At 43.8% G+C, this 25233-nt stretch overlaps 1 protein-coding gene across 3 annotated transcripts in view; it reads right to left on the reverse strand.

The window, feature by feature from the left end:
* LOC121284420 (transmembrane protein 182-like) overlaps positions 1-25233 on the reverse strand; it is a 91974-nt gene that overhangs the window by 31049 nt on the left and 35692 nt on the right. For all 3 annotated transcript variants that reach the window (XM_041199871.1, XM_041199869.1, XM_041199870.1), the window contains one exon: positions 9426-9522. In XM_041199871.1, the coding sequence (XP_041055805.1) occupies positions 9426-9522 (97 nt within the window). The remainder of the gene's footprint in view (positions 1-9425; positions 9523-25233) is intronic.

A 25233-nucleotide genomic window follows, 5' to 3' on the forward strand; every position in this document is an offset into this window, starting at 1 on the left:
AGGCAAGACCAATCATAAAATGTTAGAATTTCACATTCAGTTGAGAGTAAGAAATGTGGGTCCATATCTAGTGTCTTAAACTTAAATAAAGGCAATTAAAAGGTTATGAAAACAGAGCCTTTTTGTCATGGCGAGAAAGGTGGATGAGCCTGGAAATCCTACACCCATCCCCAGCACTTTCTATTTTTGCAGGGGCAGGACTGGAGTCAGGCTGGGGTTCATGCAATTCCGATTTACAGAGGCAGCTGGCCATTTATGTCCTCAGTTGCCTCCACTGAAGCACTGAAGTGGGACATTGGTAGGCCAGAAGGACACACCCAGAGTGTGCAGATTAAACCAGGCAAGAGTTGGTCTGAAACAAAAACAGAATTACCTGGAAAAACTCAGCAGGTCTGGCAGCATCGGCAGAGAACAAAAGAGTTGATGTTTCGAGTCCTCATGACCCTTCGACAGAACTGAGTGAATCCAAGAAAGGGGTGAAATATAAGCTGGTTTAAGGTGTGTGTGGGGGGTGCAGTTTGGGTGGGGGGAGAGAAGTGGAGGGGGTTGGAGTGGTTGTAGGGACAAACAAGCAGTGATAGAAGCAGATCATCAAAAGATGTCACAGACAACGGAACAAAAGAACACATAGGTGTTAAAGTTGGTGATATTATCTAAACGAATGTGCTAATTAAGAATGGATGGTAGGGCACTCAAGGTATAGCTCTAGTGGGGGTGGGGGGAGCATAAAAGATTTAAAAATATTTAAAAATAATGGAAATAGGTGGGAAAAGAAAAATCTATATAATTTATTGGAAAAAACAACAGGAAGGAAGGGGGAAGAAACAGAAAGGGGGTGGGGATGGAGGAGGGAGTTCAAGACCTAAAGTTGTTGAAATCAATATTCAGTCCGGAAGGCTGTAAAGTGCCTAGTCGGAAGATGAGGTGTTGTTCCTCCAGTTTGCGTTGGGCTTCATTGGAACAATGCAGCAAGCCAAGGACAGACATGTGGTCAAGAGAGCAGGGTGGAGTGTTAAAATGGCAAGCGACAGGGAGGTTTGGGTCATTCTTGCGGACAGACCGCAGGTGTTCTGCAAAGCGGTCGCCCAGTTTACGTTTGGTCTCTCCAATGTAGAGGAGACCACATTGGGAGCAACGAATGCAGTAGACTAAGTTGGGGGAAATGCAAGTGAAATGCTGCTTCACTTGAAAGGAGTGTTTGGGCCCTTGGACGGTGAGGAGAGAGGAAGTGAAGGGGCAGGTGTTACATCTTTTGCGTGGGAATGGGGTGGTGCCATAGGAGGGGGTTGAGGAGTAGGGGGTGATGGAGCAGTGGACTAGGGTGTCCCGGAGGGAACAAGGGAACACTCCTTTCAAATGAAGCAGCATTTCACTTGCATTTCCCCCAACTTAGTCTACTGCATTCATCGCTCCCAATGTGGTCTCCTCTACATTGGAGAGACCAAATGTAAACTGGGCGACTGCTTTGCAGAACACCTTCGGTCTGTCCGCAAGAATGACCCAAACCTCCCTGTCGCTTGCCATTTTAACACTCCACCCTGCTCTCTTGCCCACATGTCTGTCCTTGGCTTGCTGCATTGTTCCAGTGAAGCCCAACGCAAACTGGAGGAACAACACCTCATCTTCCAACTAGGTACTTTACAGCCTTCCGGACTGAATATTGATTTCAACAACTTTAGGTCCTGAACTCCCTCCTCCATCCCCACCCCCTTTCTGTTTCTTCCCCCTTCCTTCCTGTTGTTTTTTCCAATAAATTATATAGATTTTTCTTTTCCCACCTATTTCCATTATTTTTAAATATTTTTAAATCTTTTATGCTCCCCCCACCCCCACTAGAGCTATACCTTGAGTGCCCTACCATCCATTCTTAATTAGCACATTCGTTTAGATAATATCACCAACTTTAACACCTATGTGTTCTTTTGTTCTGTTGTCTGTGACATCTTTTGATGATCTGCTTCTATCGCTGCTTGTTTGTCTCTACAACCACTCCAACCCCCTCCACTTCTCTCCCCCCACCCAAACCACCCCCCCGCCCCCCCCCCCACCACCACCCCCACACCTTAAACCAGCTTATATTTCACCCCTTTCTTGGATTCACTCAGTTCGGTCGAAGGGTCATGAGGAGTCGAAACGTCAACTCTTCTTCTCAGCCGATGCTGGCAGACCTGCTGAGTTTTCCCAGGTCATTCTGTTTTTGTTTTGCATTTCCAGCATCCACAGTTTTTTTGTTTTTATAAGAGTTGGTCTGAACTTGGATTTGTTTGGATAGTCAGGGTACCTCTTTGGAAAGCTAAGGAGCCCATTTGGCACTGGTCCAGACCACCTTTGGGGAGGTTAAGCACCCTTTAGGAGATAAAGTCTCCTTTGTGATTGTTAAAAGTCAGCGGAATTGTCCATAAAAAGTGCCAAAACACATTGGAACTGTTAAAGCTGTCAAAAAACTATCAAACTTTCAAGACCTGTCAAAGCACTGTCAAAGCTGTCAATGGATTTAACTCTGCTGGGCTGTAAATAAAAAAACAAATCAGTCTGGTGTTAAAAAAATCAGTGCTTGATATTTCATTCTGTCTGTTGACATAAGCCTGAGGGTTATCATTCTTGGATTTGTTCTGCAATGATTGATTTTACAAATTCACATTATCACAGCGGGGTACCTATTAAGTGAGCAGTTTGAATGGCAGCTTCAAATAGTTATGAAATAGAAATGCTTGTTTTCATAAGAGATTAGTTGAAGGAATTTCTATGTATTGAATGTTTTTTTATTAATGAGAGTGTTTTGTGTTTAAAATAGCTACATCATCAATAGGCCCATAACTTTATGTCAACATGGCTCCTAATGTTTGCCCAAATGGATACCAGGTTAATTGACATGATAGGGTAGGGTGGTGGTGGATGGGAATCATGGGTTAGCATAAGTTGGCACTAAATTGGTATAGGGGCTATAAAGGGCTATGAAGGATGTGGGGGGCATGGTGGGTAAGAGGGGCCACGGAGTGTGGGTAGAGAGGCATGGGTTAGCACGGATGGGGCTTGGAGAGTTAGAACCATAAAAAAGTTACAGCACAGAAGGAGGCCATTCAGCCCATCTTTTCCATGCCAGCCCGAGGACACCCAGGTGCCCTTTCTAATCCCACCTTCCTGTACCCAGTCCATAGCCTTGCAGCACTTTAGGTGCAGATCCAGGTACTTTTTAAAAGAGTTTAGAGTTTCTGCCTCTATCACCAACTTGGGCAGCGAATTCCAGACACCCACTACCCTCTGCGTAAAAAAGTTCTTCCTCATGTCCCCCCTATACCTTCTGCCACTTATCTTGAATCTATGTCCCCTGGTTCTAGAATTCTCCACCAGGGGAAACAGTTTTATCCTGTCCACTCTATCTATTCCCCTCATAATTTTGTACACCTCAATCAAGTCACCTCTCAGCCTTCTTTGTTCTAAGGAAAATAACCCCAACCTATCCAATCTCTCCTCGTAGCTACACTTTTCTAACCCTGGCAACATTCTTGTAAACCTCCTCTGCACTCTCTCCATAGTTATTACATCCTTCCTGTAATGTGGTGACCAGAACTACACAAAATATTCCAGTTGTGGCCACACCAGTGTTTTATACAATTCCAACATTATATCCTTACTTTTATATTCTATACCTCTGCCAATGAAGGAGAGCATTCCATATGCCTTCTTTACAACCTTGTCTACTTGAACTGCTGCCTTCAGGGACCTATGTACTTGTACACCAAGATCACTCACTTCATCTATCCCTCTTAGTATATTACCATTTACTGTGTATTCCCTGTAACTGTTTGACCTCCCTAAATGTATGACCTCACATTTTTACTTGGAGTCGAGGGGGGTGAGGGCTGGTAGACTTTTTATTTTTTTCATTGCATTCAACAAAGTGCTGGAGCGCAGATGCCAGCCTTTAACGAGCCTGCCTCCACAACTGGCAGGCTCCAAGGCCGGTGGGCCCAATTTCCAATCCTGCCCGTCCCCCCACAGAATGAAAGGGAGAATTGCGAGCCACCATTTTGAAAGGTTGAACTCACAGAGCCAGGGCTTCTCCTGTTCTATGCACCTGACCCACGAGCAAAAATCTGGACCAGAGTTGGCTAAAGTGAACTGGGAAAAAAGGTTATAAAGGTCAGACGGTGAAGTTGCACTGGAAGATATTTAAGGAGATACTTCAAAACTCACAACAAAGATATATTCCATTGAGGAAGAAAGATTCTACCAGAAGAATGTACCATCCATGGCTAAATAAGGATGTTAAGGGTGATATCAAATTAAAAGATAAAGCTTACAATGCTGCAAAGATTAGTGTTAAGCCAGAAGATTAGGAAGGTTTTAGAACGGATGAGTGAAAAAGAGGGAGAAATTGGATTATGAGAGAAAACTAGAAGGAAATGTAAAAACAGGCAGTAAAAGCTTCTACATTAAAAAAAAAGTAGCTAAAGTGAGCACAGTTCCCTTAGAGAACGAGACTGGAGAATTAATGATGGGAAACAAAGAAATGGCAAGGGCTTTGAACAAGTGTTTTGCATCCATCTTCACGGGCCCAAAAAAATCCCAAAAATAATTAAAAGTCAACAGGCTAAAGAGAGTGGGAGCTTAGAATAATCTCTATCACTAGATGAAAAAGTAATGGGACTTAAGACTGATTGCCTGCTTCCTAGGGTCTTAAAAGAAGTGGCTGCAGAGATAGTGGATACATTGTAATCTTCCAAAAATTCCTTTGATCTGAAAAGGTCCCAGCAGATTGGAAAACCACAAATGTAACACGTCTGTACAAGAACGGTGGGGGACAGAAAGCAGGAAACAATAGACCAGCTAACCTAACATCTGTCATTGGGAAAATGATAGAATCTATTATTAAAGAACGAGTAGCAGGGCATTTAGAAAATCATACTACCATCAGGCATGGTCAATATAGTTTTGTGAAAGGGAAATTGTGTTTGACAAATTTATTAGAGTTCTTTGAAGATTATTTTTTATTCTTTCACAGGATGTGGGCATCGCTGGATAGGCCAGCATTTTCTTGCCCATGCCTAATTACCCTCGAGGTGGGGGTGAGCCACCTTCTTGAACCAGTGCAGTCCATGTGGTGTAGGTATATACATAGTGCTATTAGGAAGGGAGTTTCGGGATATAACAAGCAGTGTGGATAAAGGGGAACCATGAGATGTAGTGTATTTGGGCTTCCACAAGGCATTTGAAAAGGTACCCCATTAAAGGTTACTGCATGTGATATATTAGCATGGACAGAGAACTGTCTAACTAACAGGAAACAGAGTCTGGATAATTGGGTCATTTTCAACTTGGCAAACTGTCACTATTGGAGTGCTGCAGGGATCAGTGTCGGGACGTCAACTATTTACAATCTATATTAATAACTTTGGTGAAGGGATTAACTGCATTGTAGCCAAATTTGCTGATGATATGAAGATAAGTGGGGAAGCAAGTTGTGAGGAGGATACAAAGAGTCTGCAAAGGGATATAGATAGAGTAAGTGGGTGCACAAAAATTTGGCAGATGAGTAGAATATGGGAAAATGTGAGGTTTGTCCACTTTGGCCGGAATATTAGAAAAGCAGAGCATTATTTAAATGGAGAGAGACTGCAGAATACTGCGTATAGAGGGACCTGGGTGTCCTTGTACATTAATCACAAAAAGTCAGCATGGAGGTATAGCAAGGAATTAAGAAGGCAACTGGAATGTTGCTCTTTATTGCAAGGGGATGGAGTGTAAAAGTTTTAGAGCCACAACTGTGCAGGGCATTGGTGAGACTACACCTAGAGTACTGTGTGCATTTTTGGGCACCTTACTCAAGGAGGGATTTACTTGCATTGGAACCAGTTCAGAGAAGGTTCACTAGGCTGACTGGAGAGGTGATCTTATTGAAATATTAAATTCTGAAGGGGCATGACAGGATAGCTGCTGAGATAATGTCTCCCCTCGTGGCAGAATCTAGAACTAGGGGGCACAATTTCAAAATAAGGGTTCTCCCATTTAAGACAAAAATGGAGCAGAATTTCTTCTCTCAGAGGGGTGTTAATGTTTGGTTCTCTCCCCCAGCGAACAATGAAGGTTGGGTCATTGAATTTATTTAAGGCTGAGTTAAACATACTTTTGATTGACAAGGGTTATGAGTGACAGGCAGGAAAATGGAGTTAAGGCCACATCTGATCAGCCATGATCTTACTGAATGGTGGAACAGGCTTGAGGGGCCAAATGGTCTACTCTTGCTCCTATTTCTTATGTTTTAATGTCCTCTACATTTCTCAATATCCAACCATTTATTGTGCATTCCCTTGGCCTTCTTCATCCTCCCCAATCGCACTTCCTCTGGATTGAATGCTATTTGCCTCTTTTCTATCCACCTGACCAGCCGATTGATATTTCCTGCAGTTTACAGTTTCTTCCTTGCCAAACACACAGCCAATTTTTGTAAAATCTGCAAACTTCTTAATCATGCTTCCTATAATAAATTCCATGATCACTGATAATAGCACAAAAAGCAAGGAACCTAGTAGTCAGCACTGTAGACCTCCATAACCTACCATCCAGTTAAGAAAACACCAGTCAATCATTACCCTTTGTTTCTGGCCACTGAGCCAATTCTGGATCCAATTTTTCACATTGCCTTTCATCCTATAGGCTTTTACTTCTCTAACCGGTCTGCCATGTGGGACCTTTACAAAAGCTTTGATAAAATCCATATAGACTACATTAACTGCACTTTACCAACTCTCCTTGTTGCCTTCTCAAAACATTCAATCAAGTTAGTCAGACACCACCTTCTTAACTAAATTGTTTAACATTAAACACAATTTGGGCATGTAGATTGGAGCCTACCAAAAAGATGGGTGGAAAGTTCTGTGCATCTTCAGCCTTAAAGGGCCAAAGCCTACAGTTTAAATAATGCAACCACTTAAAAGGTACACAGAAAATATATTGTCGCCTTTCGAAAAGCAGTAATAAATTAGGCCTATTTGAAATCTTTCCTGCGTACAGGGAAAATAAAATCGATGAAAGATAGAACAAATGTGAAGGCAGGAAATACTGTGGACAACTGCAACCAGACCTATTATCTGTTGACTGCTGAAAAGAAGATGCTGCTACCTGAGATGGGTACGAGGTGCCCTGCCCTACTTGCCAGCTGATTGTGTCCTCTGTAAAGAGCAACAAGGTAGCATGCTTGGCAGGAGTTGACAGGAAGGGTTAACACTCCGCACATCACCAGTAGGACTTGTGAGCAGATACAAAAGGTAGCAATGCATGTCTACCCCACTGTCTCATTTACCAGGTAGATTGCTAAACTGAGAATTCACAACTTAAATGAACCAGAAATCCTGCCTGCATTTTAGAGCTTCTCGAAACGTCATCCAACAGTTTGTGAGCTGCTCAAATTGGATAAGGCCCACGCTAAAGGGATTTCCCTCCTAACCTCACACTATTATACCATTCTTCCAGGATTTCCACTTTCACTCAAGTTACTGCCGATGGTTGGGAGAACCCCACTGAAAATCCAACCCCAAAATGAACAGCCATGCTGCAAATCTAATTTTGCTGAATTTGCATTGTTGTTACCAATTAAAGAAATCTACAAGAGAAATATTTTCCTACTGCAACAGATGTTATTTCAAAATTATTGAGAGATTAAAATGATCATGAAATGCATTGAAATTTTTGAGCTTGACCTGCAAAAGAAAAACCATATACGTCAATTTCTTAATCAATAGATGTTTTATATATATACGAATGTAAGAGTCAGGAACAGAAGTAGGCCATTCAGCCCCTTGAGCCTTTTTTGCCATTTGATAAGACCATGGCTGATCTGATTGTGGCCTCAACTCTACTTTCCTGTCTATCCCCAAAAACATTTGACTCCGTATTAATCAAAAATCTATCTAACTCATTCTTAAAAATATTCAGCTTACAAAATAATGTTCTTCATCTTTTTCCCACCCAACCAAAGAGAAACAGATATGGGGCATTATAATGATAGTCTGTGGCACTACAGATGATGTCATCAGGCATGCAGGCCTGAGCCTTACCAGAGGCGCAATGCACTTAGCACACACAATGTAGCTGGCCAACATACTGAGGGTCTATGCACAAAATATGTAGAAGGGTCATCCAGACCAAGTGACACTCCACATGCTTCATAAGAGGCTAAAAAGGGGCTGAATGAAGACGGTAATTCCTCCCCTCCATAATTAGATACAGTTGCAAACTTGGAACCTCTTCCAAAGTTCAGCTGGAAAGAAATCTGTTCAGCTTTATGAGGGCATGTTTTGCAGAATTCCGAATGTAGTCTTGTTACATCCCAGTCAAGTCCCTTTGAAATGGGAGGAGAATAGGCAGAAGACTCACTCTGCGCCACTAGAATTTTGCTGCTCTCAGTAAATGGGGTAGAATTCCTGTAGACCTAGGTTCCATACTGAATGCAAATTGGTTCCATCCGAGTTGCACTCTGGGCCCAATTAGCATTTCAAGACGGATGTCCAGCAGCGGACCAATAGCAAAATGATGGCAACTCTTACCTGAGATACCAGCTTCCGTGCTGCTCCCAGCACTTCACATGTTAAAAGCTGGAAACGCAACTAAAATCATTAAATGTCATGAGCTCATAAAACAGGTGAGGTGATTTCACGCAAATGGAAGCACAGAAGCTGGCATGGTACAATTCTGATCACGTGGTCAGCCCCTCAACAACTGAAAGATATAGGATAGAATTTACGAGTCGGCAGGCGGCCGCAATCGGTGGGCCCAGGAGAGGCCCAGGAATGGGCCCCCGACCGCGATTTCACGCTGGTGGGCCAATTAACAGCCAGCCAGTGTGAAAGGCACGCTGAAAGGCTCAGCACTGCCATGGTGGAAGCAGGAAGAGGGAGGGTACTGAAGTCAGTGCGGGGGAGCAGGGAAGGAGAGCTCCCTAAAGGCAGAGAGCTGACAAATTTAAAATCAATAAAGACAGAACTTAAAATCCGGAAAAAAATGCCCACGCATCAGAATAAGTCATCTGTGTGTGGACATTATAAAAATTCTGTTCATAGATTTTTATTGTTTTTTAATTAATTATAGAAACCTCATACTGCCCTTGGATGAGGTTTCCTGAAAAATGCAAAGGCCACCTGGCCGATTCGCCCGCCCGCCAACTGTAAGGTTGGACAGGCAGTGAAAAATCCATGCTAATTGATACTTTAATTACCTTAACCTGCCTCATAATTGTCGGTGGGCATGCTGCCGATTCTCGCACGCACCCATCGACCGAAATATCAGGATCTTAGGACACTCACCCGAGTTATCGCACGCTATCTCATGCTCGAGGGTGTCTGGCACGCACACGCATGCCAAGCGGAAAATTTTGCCTATAAGACCAGAAAGCATATCATAACATCAAAAAACAAGTTATCACTCACCAAATATAAATTTTGAGATTGTAGCTTCTACCTTTTGATCTGTGAACCAGCATCTCCAGAAGAAACCCTCATGATGGTAAGTCAGACTCAGCTGCTTCTGTTAGATCACCCAAAACAAAAAAAAAACAGCATTTATTAGTTTGCAGATATATAACTCAAGTCACCAAAATTATTATTTTATATATGAATTCTTTTACTCATTATAATTAATTTATTTGCAGACTTTTTGTTTCTTTTCTGAAACTTAACATTATAATTGTAAATCTTAGGTTGATGCACTGTATAATAGAAAATGAATTCATTAGTCAATAGATGGGAATATTTTTTCATCTGAAGTTCAGTTTATGGGGCCACTGCAATTAAATTTTTCCCCCCTTGTATTAAGAGTACTAATCCTGCTGAATATTCCTGGGCAGAGGTCATCTCATACTCAACCTCTTACAACCTGATTAAGGATACAGGCAAAGCATTCAGTCGAATGGTGTAGCACACCAAGCATTTTAGCTGCAGACCTAGTCACAATGGAACTGATTAAGTTGAGCCCTCAAAGATGCTCCAACAAAGGGTAACTGCATGATGCACATAGATTTATTCACAAAAGCTACAACAGAGTACACACTTGGGCATCACTCTATGTTGTCTTTGAACTTCCAATATCATAATGTCACTGCAATGGTTTCAGAACGATATGCCAGGAAAGAGAAAACTGTCAGGAGAGGAAGGCCCTGCAATTTTAAAACTTTCACTGCTTTTGAAGATAGTATTCTAAACATCTGAGGACCAGAGAGCAGGGATTGATTATATGAAGCAACAGGCCTCCTCACTTTCACAGTTAGGACTATCCTGTTCCAACAAACAGAAAATAATATGGACACTGGAAATCTGGGAAAACAGAAAATACTGGAAATATTCAGATTAGATGTATGTTAATTTGGTGAACATCCATCTGGCAAAGCAAGCTGAAGCCAATCTGTCTTCAACATATGTTATATTGGTTTTGTGAATAAACCTAAGTGCAGAAGGTCTTTGAACTGGGAGCACTGGGGGTTGTCAAGCTTCGAATTAAACTAAGTCTTGCTCCCACAAATACTTAGGAGAATCGTTCTCCTCTTTTCCTCCCCCACGATTTTGTTGGCTTGAAAATAGAAGCCAAGACGTTCTACATTATGAGACCAGTCGTCTGTGGCTGGCTCAAAGGGATCAATTCTGCCAAATGGGCATCTCGGATGAGTATATCTTCCTTTATTTTTGGTTATCTTAGACACTCACAATCGCTGGGTGAGGCACAGTGCCAGATCTGATTTATCCTCGTCGTCAGTTTGTTACAGAGTTGATTTTCCAGACAACAATTTCTTGGTGGAAACATTGAACTTTATTTACAAGACAGCAGCAGCAGCTGCATGCATGCATCAAGCTCTATAACTAAAGAAGAACTCCCGCCTAGAGGCTCCCTGCACTACAAATTGGCTTACACAGATCATTGATCTCACAAGACAGGGTTATTCTTAGAGCTACAGTCCGACATTTATCAAAACTATAATTACTACAGACACCAACCATACACACAGGGGTACAGCACAGAACCAAAGAGTAGAAGAAATAAGTAGGCAAATCTATAAAATGAGTAAAAGGCATAGTGCAAATCTGGGGCGATTCTGCCCTAAGTGCAGTAGCGGGCATGAAAAAAGACAGTTTACCCACCTGCCACAATGGTGGGTTTTTGCACAGTATCGTCCCATTCCCAGCGCGTTCCGCTTCATTAATAATGCATTCACGGGAAACACTCCAGATCACTGGTGGGTGGGCTTGGATTTTCCCACCACGCTGTGATCTCAGCTCTTCCTCGCTCCAGGTGCCATACTTAAAGTACACCAGAGAACAGCCTACTTCATGTCTTCAAACCAGGACTGCTCCAGGTGACAGATGGCCTCAATAGCAAAGAAGACAGCAGCCTCCAGATTTAGTGATGCCTCCCTGGGGCTCCTTCTGAACGCACTGGAAGCCTACCGCAAAATCCTCTACCCCAGCACTAGCTGCAGGAGCTCCACCAGAGTTTCCAATCTGGCCTGAGAGAGGGCGGTATCCAGTACAGGAAGAGGATGAATGCTCTCACCTGCTCCGCCAGGGTAAGTCAGCCACCATATCACTCTCAACTCACACACTCTCAAACTCATCATACATCCACAGGGATCTCACACCTCAAGGGCCAACACCACTGACTCTCACACACACTCTCACATCTTCATCAGACTCATATCCTCTGAAGCTCGCATCCTCATCCTGTCCATGGCTCCGTTCACCACACAAACATTCCACAACACCATGCACCCTACTCATATTCCCTCCATCTGTTTTCATGTAGGAGGGAAAAACTGTCTCACAACAGCAAGGAGAGGTCCCGGACCAGTGGGGTGGGGAGGGGGGGGTGGTGGTGGTGAAGTGGCCCACATTCGGCCCCTCACTCACTTTGAGCCATCATGCTGACTAGTGAGGACATGGACTGTGCCTGCGACGATGCTGAGGTTGGTTGTGAACACCATGTGAGGATCCTGCACCACATCATGCCCCTCTCAGCACAACTGTGAGTGCTCTCTCTCCTGCTTTTGATTCTCTGCACTAATGATCTCTACCTTGTTTCACAGGGAGCTCTGCCAAGCAATCGACACCCTCAGCCACCGGTTTCTCAGCTCCATCCAAGCCCTCATCTCCAGCCAAGAGGCCACCTCCTCCATCGAAGAGCTGGAAAAAAACAGCCTAGAAGTCCCATCACAGTGCTTACCCACATCCTCCACCAGCACAGAGACACACACCTCGGTGGGACTTGATCTAGAGCAGTCTCGGGTTCACAATCTGGTGGTCATGTTTCTGCAGCAGGAGGCAGGTTCAGCCGAGCACTTGGAGGACTGCTGTGAGGCATCTTTGAGGTCTGAGTCAGATGATGCACCTCTGGATTCGGGCCTTCCAACATCCTGGAGAGTCAGCAGAAGGCATGGGAACATCATGCAGAGCCATTGGAAGCCCACAACAGAGTGGCGCGTAAGTCAGAGGAGTGTGTCCACCTGTTCACTGATGAAGTGGTACACACATGTGCACACATGAAGGTCTCTATGGGAAGAACGGCGGATGCCATGGAGACCCTGATCCAGCAGAATGCTGAGATGCATGCAGATCTGCACTCCATCGCGATAGCCATGGTGAGTTCCTGCAGTGGCAACATGAGAGGGAAATGGGGTACCTCGATGTCCCTCCAGGGGCTCCTTCTGCTCAAGGAGTCAGGCCGGGGCCCAAGGGCACCCGAAGGGAGGAGTGGCAACTGGATACCCCCAGGTCATCCAGTCAGGAATCTCAGAAGCTGTCCTTTCCCTCCTAGTCCCCTTTGCCTGTGACCCCCCTCAACCTCGTCCTCTGTCACCGTAGAGGGAGCAGCTGGGCCACAGGAGGACAGCCAAAGCAAGCCAGGGCCAGTATGCTGAGGTTGTCAGAGGCAACAGGGCCAACCGTTGCACAGGCTGTCTCCACCCCTGCTGCAGGTGTTAGGGCAACGCCTAGAAGAAGTGGTAGACCTAGAAATGTTAAGAAATTCTGATCACAAGTGGTTGCATGTGTTGTACATTTTGCCACTTTATAATCTGAAAATATATTCACTTTCACTGAATAATGTGTAATGTTGTCTTTCAGCTTCATTGACAGGCTTCACAAGTCCTCCCACTGCATTCCCTACCCTAGCAGTTCAACTGCACGCAGCTGGACCACGAGCAATTCTGGAGGGAGAAGTGTGTGTGGGGCATGGTTTTTCGGAGCCTTGAACAAGCACTCTCCCACGCACATGGAGCCTTCATCCATCACACTCATCTCATTGTCCCAAGCATTTTCAATGCTGCCTGCTGGGGTTCACTTTCAGTTGTCCATCTGAGCTGACCTGCATCTCCATCCACCCACTGATCACACTCTCATGCAGCACCTGTGCTCATCCAAAATGAGACTCCGCTCACTTTCCATTGCGGCAGAATGGTATTTGTCAAATTTATCATCAGCTCCACCATCCTTTCCCTTCCCCCAGTCATCCTTGTCCTTTCCCCCATCACAGGGCAGAATTTTCTATGCCCACTGGTGTCAGGCGTGCTTGGCAGCGTGAGTGGACAATATGGCAAGAAGGCCAAAAATCAGTTTCATGGCATCATGAAACCAGTTTGCTATTGTCCGCTCTGCCTGTCAATGGCGGGCTGCATTTCTCACTGTTGGACGTCGGGAACATCATTATAATACATCTGCATATCATTATAAGCCCAGCTCAACGGAATCATCTCCCTACACTGGATCATCCGAGCACGTCAGCATGATTGCATGCTGTTGTGTTTCACAACAGCTTATATAAGGCGAACACTTGGTGGGCTGCACTTCATTCAAGACTTTGAGGTTTGTTTGCCTACCTTGCTTCGGGTAGCACTCGCAGTCATCAGCGCCAGGCTTCACAGACAGCATCACATCACTTTTAGGGGAGCTCATGGGCAGGTCTCTACCTACTAGATCAGCCATATGTGGGTGGCTTTTCAATGGCTGCTGGGCTGGGGCTTGCTTGGGGAAAGGGGAGAAGTGGCTTCAAGTAAGGGAAAAGGCTGCAGGGCAAGAGCTGTACTGGGAAAGGGGAGGCACCAGGGTGTGTGTGAGAGCACATGTTGATCTGTGCAAGTGACCACGAGATGGTGAGGGCTGAGGAGGCAGTCTCCAGAGGAGATGAGACCAGGTGAAGATTGACAGCATGTGTGTGAGAATGGGCGGTGATGTCCCTTGAACTGGCAGTGAGTGAGATGCCAGTGCATGTGTGATGGGCTTGAGTGTGTGAGTTTACAGTGATGAGAGGTTGCCATACCCTGACTGCACGGATGAGATCATTCATCCTCTTTCTGCATTGGATGGCCAACATCTTCTGTACAGCATTGGCACTGATCACTATTGCCATCACCTACCGAGCAGGAGTGTGAGATTGCTGGGCCTCCTGCGGCCAGAGCGAGGGGTAAAGAACATCATGGCGGGCCTCCACAGCTTCCATAAGACATTCGAGGGACGTGTCACTAAACCTGGGGGTTGCAGTCTTCTTGCCTTTCGGGGCCATGTCTTCTGTGGAGCTGTCCTAGTCTGGAAGCACTGAGAGGTGTGCACGCAGCCCCCAGACACCTCCTTCCTGCCCCTAACAAACTCCTTCCTTCCCCGGAACACCTTTCCCTCCTCCAAGCTCCCTCCTGCCCCCGTTCACATCACCCGCACCCCACCCCCGGATGTATTTCCCCCTTCGAATTCCTTCCCCCCTTTGAACCCCCTCCCTTATACCTTCATCTCCATTACACCTACATTCTCACTTGCCACATTCTCCCCATTACACCCTCATCTCTGCTGTACTCCCTCCTCCCCCTCCCAACCTCATACCCCCCAACACCTCTATTCCCCACCACCACCCCCCCCAACCCAGTAGATCTTCCTCTTCCAGTCAAACCTAAAAATTCCTCTCCCACTCCACTCCTCCCCAACCCCTACCCCACCCCACCTCCCTGTACACCTTCCCCTCCCACCCACAGCTGGACGTTGCTCCCCCACAACCCTTACCAATCATTCATAGCTGCCCATGGCCAAGGCTGTGATGTTCCAAAGCAGGCCCGAAGCATCTACAGAGACCTCCCACCTTCCAAGGGCTGCTTCGCGATGGAGCCATGTCCTTGAGAATCCACTCACCATGAGATGCACATGTTCCTCCAGGGTCCATTAGCTGTAGGGCTCCAGCATCTGCTTCTCCTCAGATGTCTGCAATCCTAGCAAGGCCCTAACAGCAAGTCCCAACTTCTGCACATCACACTTGTCTAGACGGGTTCTGGGCCGCCATGTTTTCCCACCGGCGTAACAGTAAATCTGGCATGTGGGGACGATTCTGGTCGGGCCTTACTGTGCAATCCCCTTGCAAATTGGGTTCACTTCAGCCTCCAGTAGGATTCGTGTTCCGCAGTGGTGGACACCATCGGATGATCCCATTGTGCTTTCCACTGGCGTGAAACTGATTTCTGCCCTTCTTGCCAAATTGCCCCCCCCCCTCTCCCGTCATGACGCCCAACGCCAAAGGGACTGGATGATTCATCCATAGAATAATAAACAGAGGCAACTTTGGCTACATCTCCACCCCAACCACCCCCCACCCACAAATAAACCGACAAAAAGAGGCAGTGGACAGGCAAAAGGAAATTCAGATTTTGTCATGTGTACTGGATTCATTTCTTATCCAGTGCCCAAGAAACGCAAGCCTCTCTCTACAACTCCAATTGCGAATCAATTAATGCCCAGTTAAGGACCTCATCCCACCACCACCAGAACTTAACCAGTGGTGGGAGAGGGCCATGCCAAGCAATCAGCTGAGCAGGATACCCTGCAGTGGACGGGGAGGGCTCCCTCCTTAACCAGCCCCAGGGCACACTGGAGGCCCCTCACCCAAGGTTTTACAGCCCCCAAGATTCCCTCCCCACATGGCCTCTCAAACACCAACTTCCGTTTCTCTTGCCAGGGGCTACCAGCTTGGCACACGCAAGACCTCCAAACACTTACCCAAAATCCAATCCAATACAGCGTGTCTCTGTTCCAGAGTCCCGGAGAGCTATTGGCCTCTGATTGATTGGCAGCTCTCTGAGGCAGGACCAGCTGTCACTGAGGCAAGGGAATCCCATCCCTCGTCTATTAACAGCCAATGGTCATTTGTCCGTCAAATGGCTGCAGGGCAACCAGTTCCCCCTCACCCCACCGACATTTTAGCCGGCAGAGCAGGCAGTCAAGCACCTTGTACAATGCTGCCCACAAAATGGATACAGCACAAAGGAGGCCATTCGGCCTGTTGTGTCCATACTGGCTCTCTACAGGGGCAATTCACCTAGTGTAACTCCCCCGCTTTTTCCCAAAGTCCTGCACATTTTTCGTTTTCAGAAAATGATCCAATTCCCTTTTGAATACCTCAATTGAACCTACTTCCATAACACTCTCAGGCAATGCATTCCAGATCCTAACCATTCATTGTGTGAAAAAGCTTTTCCTCATGTCACCATTGCTTCTTCTGCCAATGACCTTAAATCTGTGCCCACTGGTTCTCAATCCTTCCACCAATGGGAACAGTTTCTCCCTACCTACTCTGTTCAGATTCCTCATGATTTTGAATACCTTTATTAAATATTCTCTCAAATTTATCTTCTCCAAGGAGAACAGTCCCAGCTTCACCAATCCATCTACATAATTGAAGTTCATCATCCCTGGAATTATTCCCATGAACCTTTTCTGCACCCTTTATAATGCTTTCATATCCTTCCTAAAATGTGCTGCCCGGAACTAGATGCAATACTCCAGTTGAGGCCAAACCAATGTTTTATACAAGTTTAACATAACTTCATTGATTTTATATGCTGTGCCTTTATTTATAAAGCCCAGGATCCCATATGTTTTATTAACTGGTCATGTTGTAACATTAATTTAAGGTGTCATGTGATCCAGATTTAGATTTACTTTTGCTTTTGAGTAGAGACACACAGACATCACTCTGCCGCTGATAGGTCTTCAAGCTTTATACCTTTGTAAATATGTTCCCATGTGCCTTGTCGCAATAAGTGAACACACAACATGTTATGAGGGATTGGTGCCTTTATATCTTTATAACACCACAGGTCTCTCAACCTTCTTGCTACATTGAATGAGTTGTGTACATAAGAACATAAGAAATTGGAAAAGGAGTAGACCATTCGCCCCTGAAGCCTGTTCCGCCATTCAATAAGATTATGGCTAATCTTCTTGTGTTTTGATTTCCACATTCCCATTTATCTGATAATCTTTGATTCCCTTGCCTAACAAGAATCTATCTACCTCTGCCTTAAAAATATTGACACCCAGGTCCCTCTGCTCCTGCACCCACTTTAGAAATGTACCTTTGATTTTACATAGTCATTTTTCATTATTCCTACCAAAAATGAATTACTTCATACTTCTCTGCATTAAGTTTCATCTGCTACTTGACCTATCTGTGTCACTTTGAAGTTCTACCTCTATTCCTCTCACAGTTCATAATACTTCCAAGTTCTGTGTCATCTGCAAATTTTTAAATTGTGCACTGTACACCAAGATCTACGTTATTAGTACGTATCAGTAAGCGCAGAAGTCCTAATACCAACCCTGGGGAACTCCACTATAAACCTTCCTCCAGTCAAAAAAACAGCCAATCACACTAATATGTTTCCTGTCAGTCATCCAATTTTGTATCCAGATTGCCAATGTCCCTTTTTATTCCATGAGCTCTAACTTTGTTCAGAAGTCCGTTGTGTGGCACTTTATCAAGTGCCTTTTGGAAGTCCACATACACAATGACAATAGCATTATCCTCATCAATCCTGTACCTGCAAAAAACTCCAGCAAGTTAGTTAAACATAACTTGCCCTTAACAAACCCATGCTGGCTTTCCTTAATTAACCCACATTTACCGAAATGACTATTAATGTTATCCCAAATTATTATTTCTAAAAACTTCCACACCACAAAGATTAAACTGACTGGCCTGTAGTTGCTGGATCTTTACAACCACTTTTGCACAAGGATGTAACTTTTGCATTTCTCTAGAGCTCTAGTACCACCCCTGAATCTAAGGAAGATTGGAAAATTATGGTCAGTGCCTCCACAGTTTCTACTAATTTCCATCAATATGCACCTCATCCGATCCTGCTGCCTTATCAACTTTAAGTACAAACAGCCTACGTGATACCTTCTCCTTATCAAGCGTCTGCACCATGAGCTGTGCAGCATTAAGGGAGCTCTGAATTTGTTAGCCCTACCTTTTTCCTTCCTGGAAATATAACTTGACTGTAACTAAAATACCTCTTCTTTAAAGGCAGCCCATTGTTTAGTTACAATTTTGCCTGCCAAACTTTGATTCCAATTTATCTGAGCCAGATCCATTCTTATCCCACTGATGTTGTCCCTATTGTAACTATTGTATAATTCTTGCACTTCTCTGTAATTTTCTTGAAAATTTGTTGCTCTACATCTTTCCAACTAGTTGCTGGCCTACAGACTACACCGAACAATTTAATTGCATTAGTTTTGTTCCTAGCTCCAACCAATTAATTTCTGTCCTTGACTTCTCTAGACATCCTCTCTCTGCAGCACTGCAATGTTCTCCATATTCAATATTGCCACCTCTTCTCTTTTCTTCCCTTCCCCATCTTTCCTGGTCACCTTGTAGCTCCGTTATTACCACATCAGAAATTCCATGGAGTAGCACTCACCGTCAGATTCCCACTCCACTCCATTTTACTTAGCCAGGTGAGGAGCTGCACATTTCTCGCCTGACCTTCCCACCCAGGCCTGGTGAGAAAGCAAAGACCCCTTTTTACAGCACTAGCTGCCACACACTGGGTGAGTAATTTTGAGAAGGCAAGTGTGTAAGGGTGTTAGGGTGGTTGGGGGTCAGGGTAGGGTGATCATGGTGGGGTAGTCGGTTGGACATGGGGGATGGGGTTGGTTAGGGGGGATTTGGGGTTTTGAGGGTGTAGTTGAGGGTGGGGTAGTCAGGGTCTCGGGGAGTAGTCGGGGGATTCAGGTTAGTCGGGTAGTGGGTGGGGTAGTTGGGGGCGTGGTCAGGAGGGTAGTCCAAGGGTGAGGTATAGTCAGGGGATGAGGGGGTAGTCGTGGAGGCAGGAGGTTATTGGGGGTGGGGGGTGTCATGAGGATAGTTGGGGGTAGGGAGGGTAGTCTCGGGGAGTTGGGGTTAGTCAGGGGGGTCGGAGGGTGGAGGATGTGGTTGGAGTGATAGTCAGGGGGCTCCAGTGAGGGGTCAGGTGGGGTGTGAAAGGGCCATAGTGACACAGGAGCTATAAGTGGTTTTAATCCTTCTAACTTTTCCTGGGTAGCTATTCGGAGTTTCAGATGGTTCCAGGTGCAGGGTAATTGCCCGTCGGAAGTTTAAACTTCCTGAGCAATTCCTATGCTGTTTTTGCGTGGGAACTTTCCAGGGGTCCCCAATCATCTGGGGTACCTCTGGGTAAGGCCCCTACCCAGGGCAGGGAATGGAAATTCTTGGCCCATACTTCCACTTGGCCATCTGCACCTTCAGGTTATAAATCTTATTTATCACATTCAGCACATTCATATACATGCACAGTAAACTTAATTCAAACTTTATTACTTTTCCTCTTACACTGAATCCACCTAATACTTACTATTTCCAACTTTAGTGCTATCTGTCTCTCCCAGTATTCACTGCATCTTGGTATTCCTTTCTAAAGTTACCACCTGGTTCCCGCACCTCTGCCAAGTTCATTTATCCCCTTCCCAATAGCACAAGCAAATCACCCCACAAGAACATTGGTCCTGGCTCTGCTTAGGTCCAACCTGCCTCGCCTGTACAGCCCCATTCCCACAGAACTGCTCCCAATATGCCAGAAATTTAAAGCTCTTTCTCCTGCAACACCTCACAGCGATGCATTTGTTGGCTTTATCCTATTTCTACACTCACTTGCACATAGAACCAGGAGTAATCTGGAGATTACTGCTTTTGAGGTCCTGCTTGCTAATTTCCTATCTAGCTCCTGTTTCTATGTTCCTAAAAGTAACAACATAGGTTAACCAAGCCAAAAACAACCAGTACTAGGGTTCATTTCTAGAAGAATGAAATTCAAAAGCAGAGAATTTCTGTTAAACTTATGTATCTTGGTAAGACCAGACTTAAGAGTATTGGTCTCGCTCTAGTCTTATATTAAAAAAAGAATATGGAGGCATTAAAAATAGGTGCAATAAAGATTTATAAGGGTGATACTAGAACTAAAAAGTTTTAACTAATACAGGATGGAGCTCTTTTCTTTAGAATAGGCCAAGAGGTGACCTGAGAGAAATGGGGGGGTCCGGCAGTGCAGACGTAGACAAATTGCTTCCACCATGGCGAATTCCAAAACTAGTGGACAGAGAATGAAGATAGTCACTAACAAATCCAATAAGGAACTCAGGAGAAACCTCTCTACTCAGAAAGGGATGAACAACATAGATGAGTTAAAGGGAAAGTTGATTACTACGTAAAGGAGCAAGGAATAAGGATCTGTTGATAAGATGAAATGAAGGTAGAAGGAGGCTCATGTGGAATATAAACACCAAAGTAGGCATGTTGCACCAAATAGTCTGCCTTTTGTGCTGTAAAAACAATGCAATAAAGATCAACACTCCATGAGCCATTTTCTTATATGCACACAGGCACTCAAATCTTCACTTTCTCACATTTAGTAAATAATCCAATTCTTCTTTCATAAATTCAAACTGGATAAACTTACATTTTAACCACAATGAACTCCATTTGCCAAGTTTGCCCACTCATTTAATGTACTTATGTCCCTTTACAACATCCTTTTGAAGAGGTTACTCATATGATATATAACATCTATGGATGTTAACCTACATGGGCTCCAAGAAAGCAATTGGTAAGGTTTTGCATGAGAGATTGTTAGCAAAACTTAAAGTGCACAGTGTTGCAGCAAACCTTAGGTTGTCGATAGAAATTGGTTGAGAATTAGGAAACAAAGAGCAGAGCTCAAAGTTGCACTGGATTAGCCAAACTGACTTGCTCTTTGAAAATCCATGAGGACTCATTAATCAGCGCAAATGTATCCAAGTGTTCAGTCATTCCCTCCCCGAGGACAAAATATAGTAACTTCCCCACTACTGATGCTGGACTAACAGGTTGATCATTACCTGGGCTGGAATTTACTGCTCCCACAGCTGTGAGGCATGGGGGCTATATAACGGGCAGAAAGGCTCAGAGTGGAGAGCCCGTCACCTGCCTGACACCCACCAATTAATCCTGGGGTGGGAAGGATCGAGAACAGCCTTACCAGTGGCTAAATGAGGCCCTTAAATAGCCACATAAATACTGCATCCTTGGTAGGGGTCACATCATGTGGCCAAATAACCAGGTAAACACTGGCAGGCACGCCTGAAGCCTGTTGGGGTAGGAAATTCTCCTTCCCAGGCACCCCGTATCCAACAAAGTGACCATCCAGTAGCAAGGGAGGGACCTGTGGGAAGATACCCTCACTGCCCTTAACACCAACTCATCTCTCCCAACCTCACCAAGGCTGAACATGCTCTGGTGATCACACCCATGTACCTGCACTCCAGGGCTCCAGTGACAATCCTCATCCTGGGGCCTCCTGCAGCACCAGCAATGGCCTCCAATTGGCCAGCAGCTCTCAGAGGCAGAAGCTCCTGCAGGAAGACTTCCTAACTGGAATTTAATCCTGAAGGGTATCCTGGAAATGGCCATGGTGGGGCTGCCATCAGCTTGCCAGAGAGTGCATTGACCCATCTCAGCAAGCGTTAAATACAGTCCCTGGCTTCACTTCCCCACCCTTCTTAGATAGTTTTCCAGTCACATTCCTGAATCTATATAGCTTTGGAAAAACTAATGCATCTCCAATTCCATAACCTACTTCCTTTAATACCCTAATGTGGAAACTATTAGGTCCTGGAAATATCGTAAGTCTTGTTATTTTCACCATTACAATGTTTTAAACAGATTAACTTCAATATGTTCCACCCTTTGTAGTGGTTTTCTTTTAGTTTACCTTGTACCAATGGTATTTTTCTTCTTCTACTCTGAAGGCAGATGCAATGTATTCATTTAGCAAGTATGCTATTTCATTATTATTGATTGGAGAGTAGTCTGTATCTGTTTTAATGGGACCATATTTCCCATAATCACTCTCTTTCTCTTAATGTATTTATGAAAAGTATTACTGTTAGCCTTAATACACTTGCAAAACTTATGTTTGTTATCATTTTTGTAGCTCTTAATATTGTTTTCCTGCCCCTTTGTCACTTTTTACACCCCTTCCAGCCTGCTGGATTTCCACTTTTCTTTCTATTTGTGTAAGTCTCTTCTTTTAGATCGATATTATAGCTTACCTCATATGTTACCACACAAATGGGATGGTTGACTATTAAGTGTAGTTATTAAGTCTTATGTTGCACCAAATATTTCACTGAATGCATCCCACTGTTTGTCTGATTGTCATGGCACTGGTTTTATAACTATAAGATAGCCTGCAGCCAGCTGTTTTGATGGTATGAGACTACTTGTATGGTGGAACTTTTTCTTTTGCGACATATATATCAAATGGGATCATTGTTGAGGTTATTAGCCTGATGGCTATTTCATACCATAAAAGAGGTCCAGTAATTTGGGAGGCTAGCCACCTGGAAGAGGGCTGCTCCCACTTGACTTATTCCTTCTTTCCCATGGGCAATTGACATACCGTTGCCCGAGCAGAAAGGCTTCATTAACTTGCCCAAGCTGGTACGAGATCCAGGTGATTTGAATTCCAAGGCCTTATATGAATAAATGCAAGTTCTTTTTTTCCTCTATTGCTATTACCAACAATGCAAAATAATGAAATGAATCTTTAGGCAAGGGTAAATTGGATAGAATTTCACCTTTGCAACTCGGTTCTAGGCTGGACTAAAAGCCTAGCTGTAAAGATAATGTTCTGTCCAATTCACACCGGGTTGCATGATATATGTCTCCTTTTAATTTCCTGACTAATGTATGCACTGGTGAGAATGATCCTGTTAACCAGAAAATATGTCCATTGCTTTCATGTTCAGTAGGGTCATTGCAGTTGTATAGTTTCATTCATTTGAATCACACTTTTCTAAGATTCAACAGTCAAAATTCCTATCCCCGATTTTGCAAAAACACTGACATGAGTAAAAACTAATTTTCCATATTTACTTAGTTCTACTTTCTTATATACTTGTCTAAAGCTAGAAATCTAATGAAAGGTGTGAGCTGGTTAAACTTGGTTTGATAAATAGACTATAGATATAGTGATAAATAAACAATGGAAAATGTTTAAAGAAACAATTCAAAATGCTCAACAAAAATACATTCCATTGAAAAGCAAAAACTCAACAAGATCCATGTGTGGCTTACTATGGAAATTAAGGATAGTTTAGATTAATAGAAGAGGATTCTACTGTGGGAAAGAATAGTACTAAGTCTGATGATTGAGGAGTAAGAACCACCAAAATGTTGATAAAAGTGAAAAAAATAGAATATGAAATTAAACCAGCCAGGAATATCAAAACAGATTTAAGAGCTCTCAAAAGTGTATAAAAAGGAGAGTGTGTCCTCACAAAGTAAATATTGGTCCTTTAGAGGCAGAGATAGAGGAAATTATCATGGGGAATTAAAAAAATGGCAGAGACATTGAACAAATATTTTGTGTCTGTCTTCACAGAAAAAAAACTTAATTACATACCAAAAATACAGGGTAACCTAGGAGCTAAATAAAACAAGTGAGGAAATTAAGGTAATTAATGTCAACAGAGAAAAAGTATTGGAGAAATTTAAGGGACTAAAATCTGACAAATATCCAAGACATGATGGACCATATCCTAGGGCTCTAATAGAGGTGGATGTAGAGATAATAGATGCACTGGTTATGACTTTGCAAAATTTCCTAGATTCTAGATGGTCCCAACAGATTGGAAGCTATTCAAGGAAGCAAGGAGAAAGAAAACAGGGAACTACAGGCCAGCTAGCCTGACATTGGTGGTTAGGAAAATCCTGACATCTACTATGAAGGACATCTTAACACTTACAAAATAATAGTACGATCAAACAAAATCAACATGGTTTTACAAAAGGAAAATCGTGTTTGACAGATTTATTAGAGTTTTTTTTTGAGGATTCAACCAGTGAGATAGATAACGGGAAACCAATGGGTGTAATACACTTAGATTTCCAAAAGGCTGTCAAAAAGATGCCATGCAAAAGGTCAATACACAAGATAAGAGCTCATGGAGTTGGGGAAAATACATTAGCATGGATAGAGGATTGTCTAACAGATTGGAAGCAGAGACTAAAAATAAATGGGGCATTTTCAAGCTGGCAGGCTGTAACTAGTGGAGTGCTACAAGGATCACTGTTACAGCCTCAGCTATTTACCAACTATATTAATGACTTAGATGCAAAGACCAAGTGTAATGCATCTAAGTTTACTGTGTGGAAATATAAGCTGGCAGAGGCCACAAAGAGTCTACAAAGAGATCAAGACAGGTTAAGTGAGTGGGCAACAAGGTGACAGATGAAGTATAATGTGGAGAGGTGTGAGGTTATTCACCTCGGTAGTAAGAACAGAAAAGCAGAATACTTTTTAAAGGACATTAAACAACTTCTAAATGTTAATATTCAGAGGGACTTGGGTATACTCATACAAGGAACATTAAGTTAGCATGCAGGTAGACTAAGCAATTAGGAAGGCAAATTGCATGTTGGTTTTATTGCAAAGGGATTGGAGTACAAGAATAAGAAAATCTTGCTACAATTGTACAAGGTTTTGATGAGACCACAAGTGGAGTATTGTGCACAGGTTTGATCTCCATTTTTAAGGAGTAATATATTTGCATTGGAGGCAATGCATTGAATGTTCACTAGATTGCTTAATGGGATAAGAGGATTATCCTATGACGAGAGGCTGAGTAAATTGGGCCTAAACCGTCTAGTGTTTAGAAGAATGAAAGGTAATCTCATTGAAACATGGTGTCTACCCTATCTTATATCCTGAGAGGTTGATTCCTCTGGTTAGGGAATCTAAAACATGAGGCATGGTCTCTCAATAAGGGGTAGATCATTTAGGACTGAGATGAGAAGAAATTTGTTCACTTGAAGAGTTGTGAATCTTTGGAATTCTCGACCCATTGTTGCTCCATCATTGGATATATATGGGTTGAGATAGATTTTTGGTCTCTCAGG

Source organism: Carcharodon carcharias, chromosome 11 (genome assembly GCF_017639515.1).
Source record: "Carcharodon carcharias isolate sCarCar2 chromosome 11, sCarCar2.pri, whole genome shotgun sequence".
Lineage (NCBI taxonomy): Eukaryota > Metazoa > Chordata > Chondrichthyes > Lamniformes > Lamnidae > Carcharodon > Carcharodon carcharias.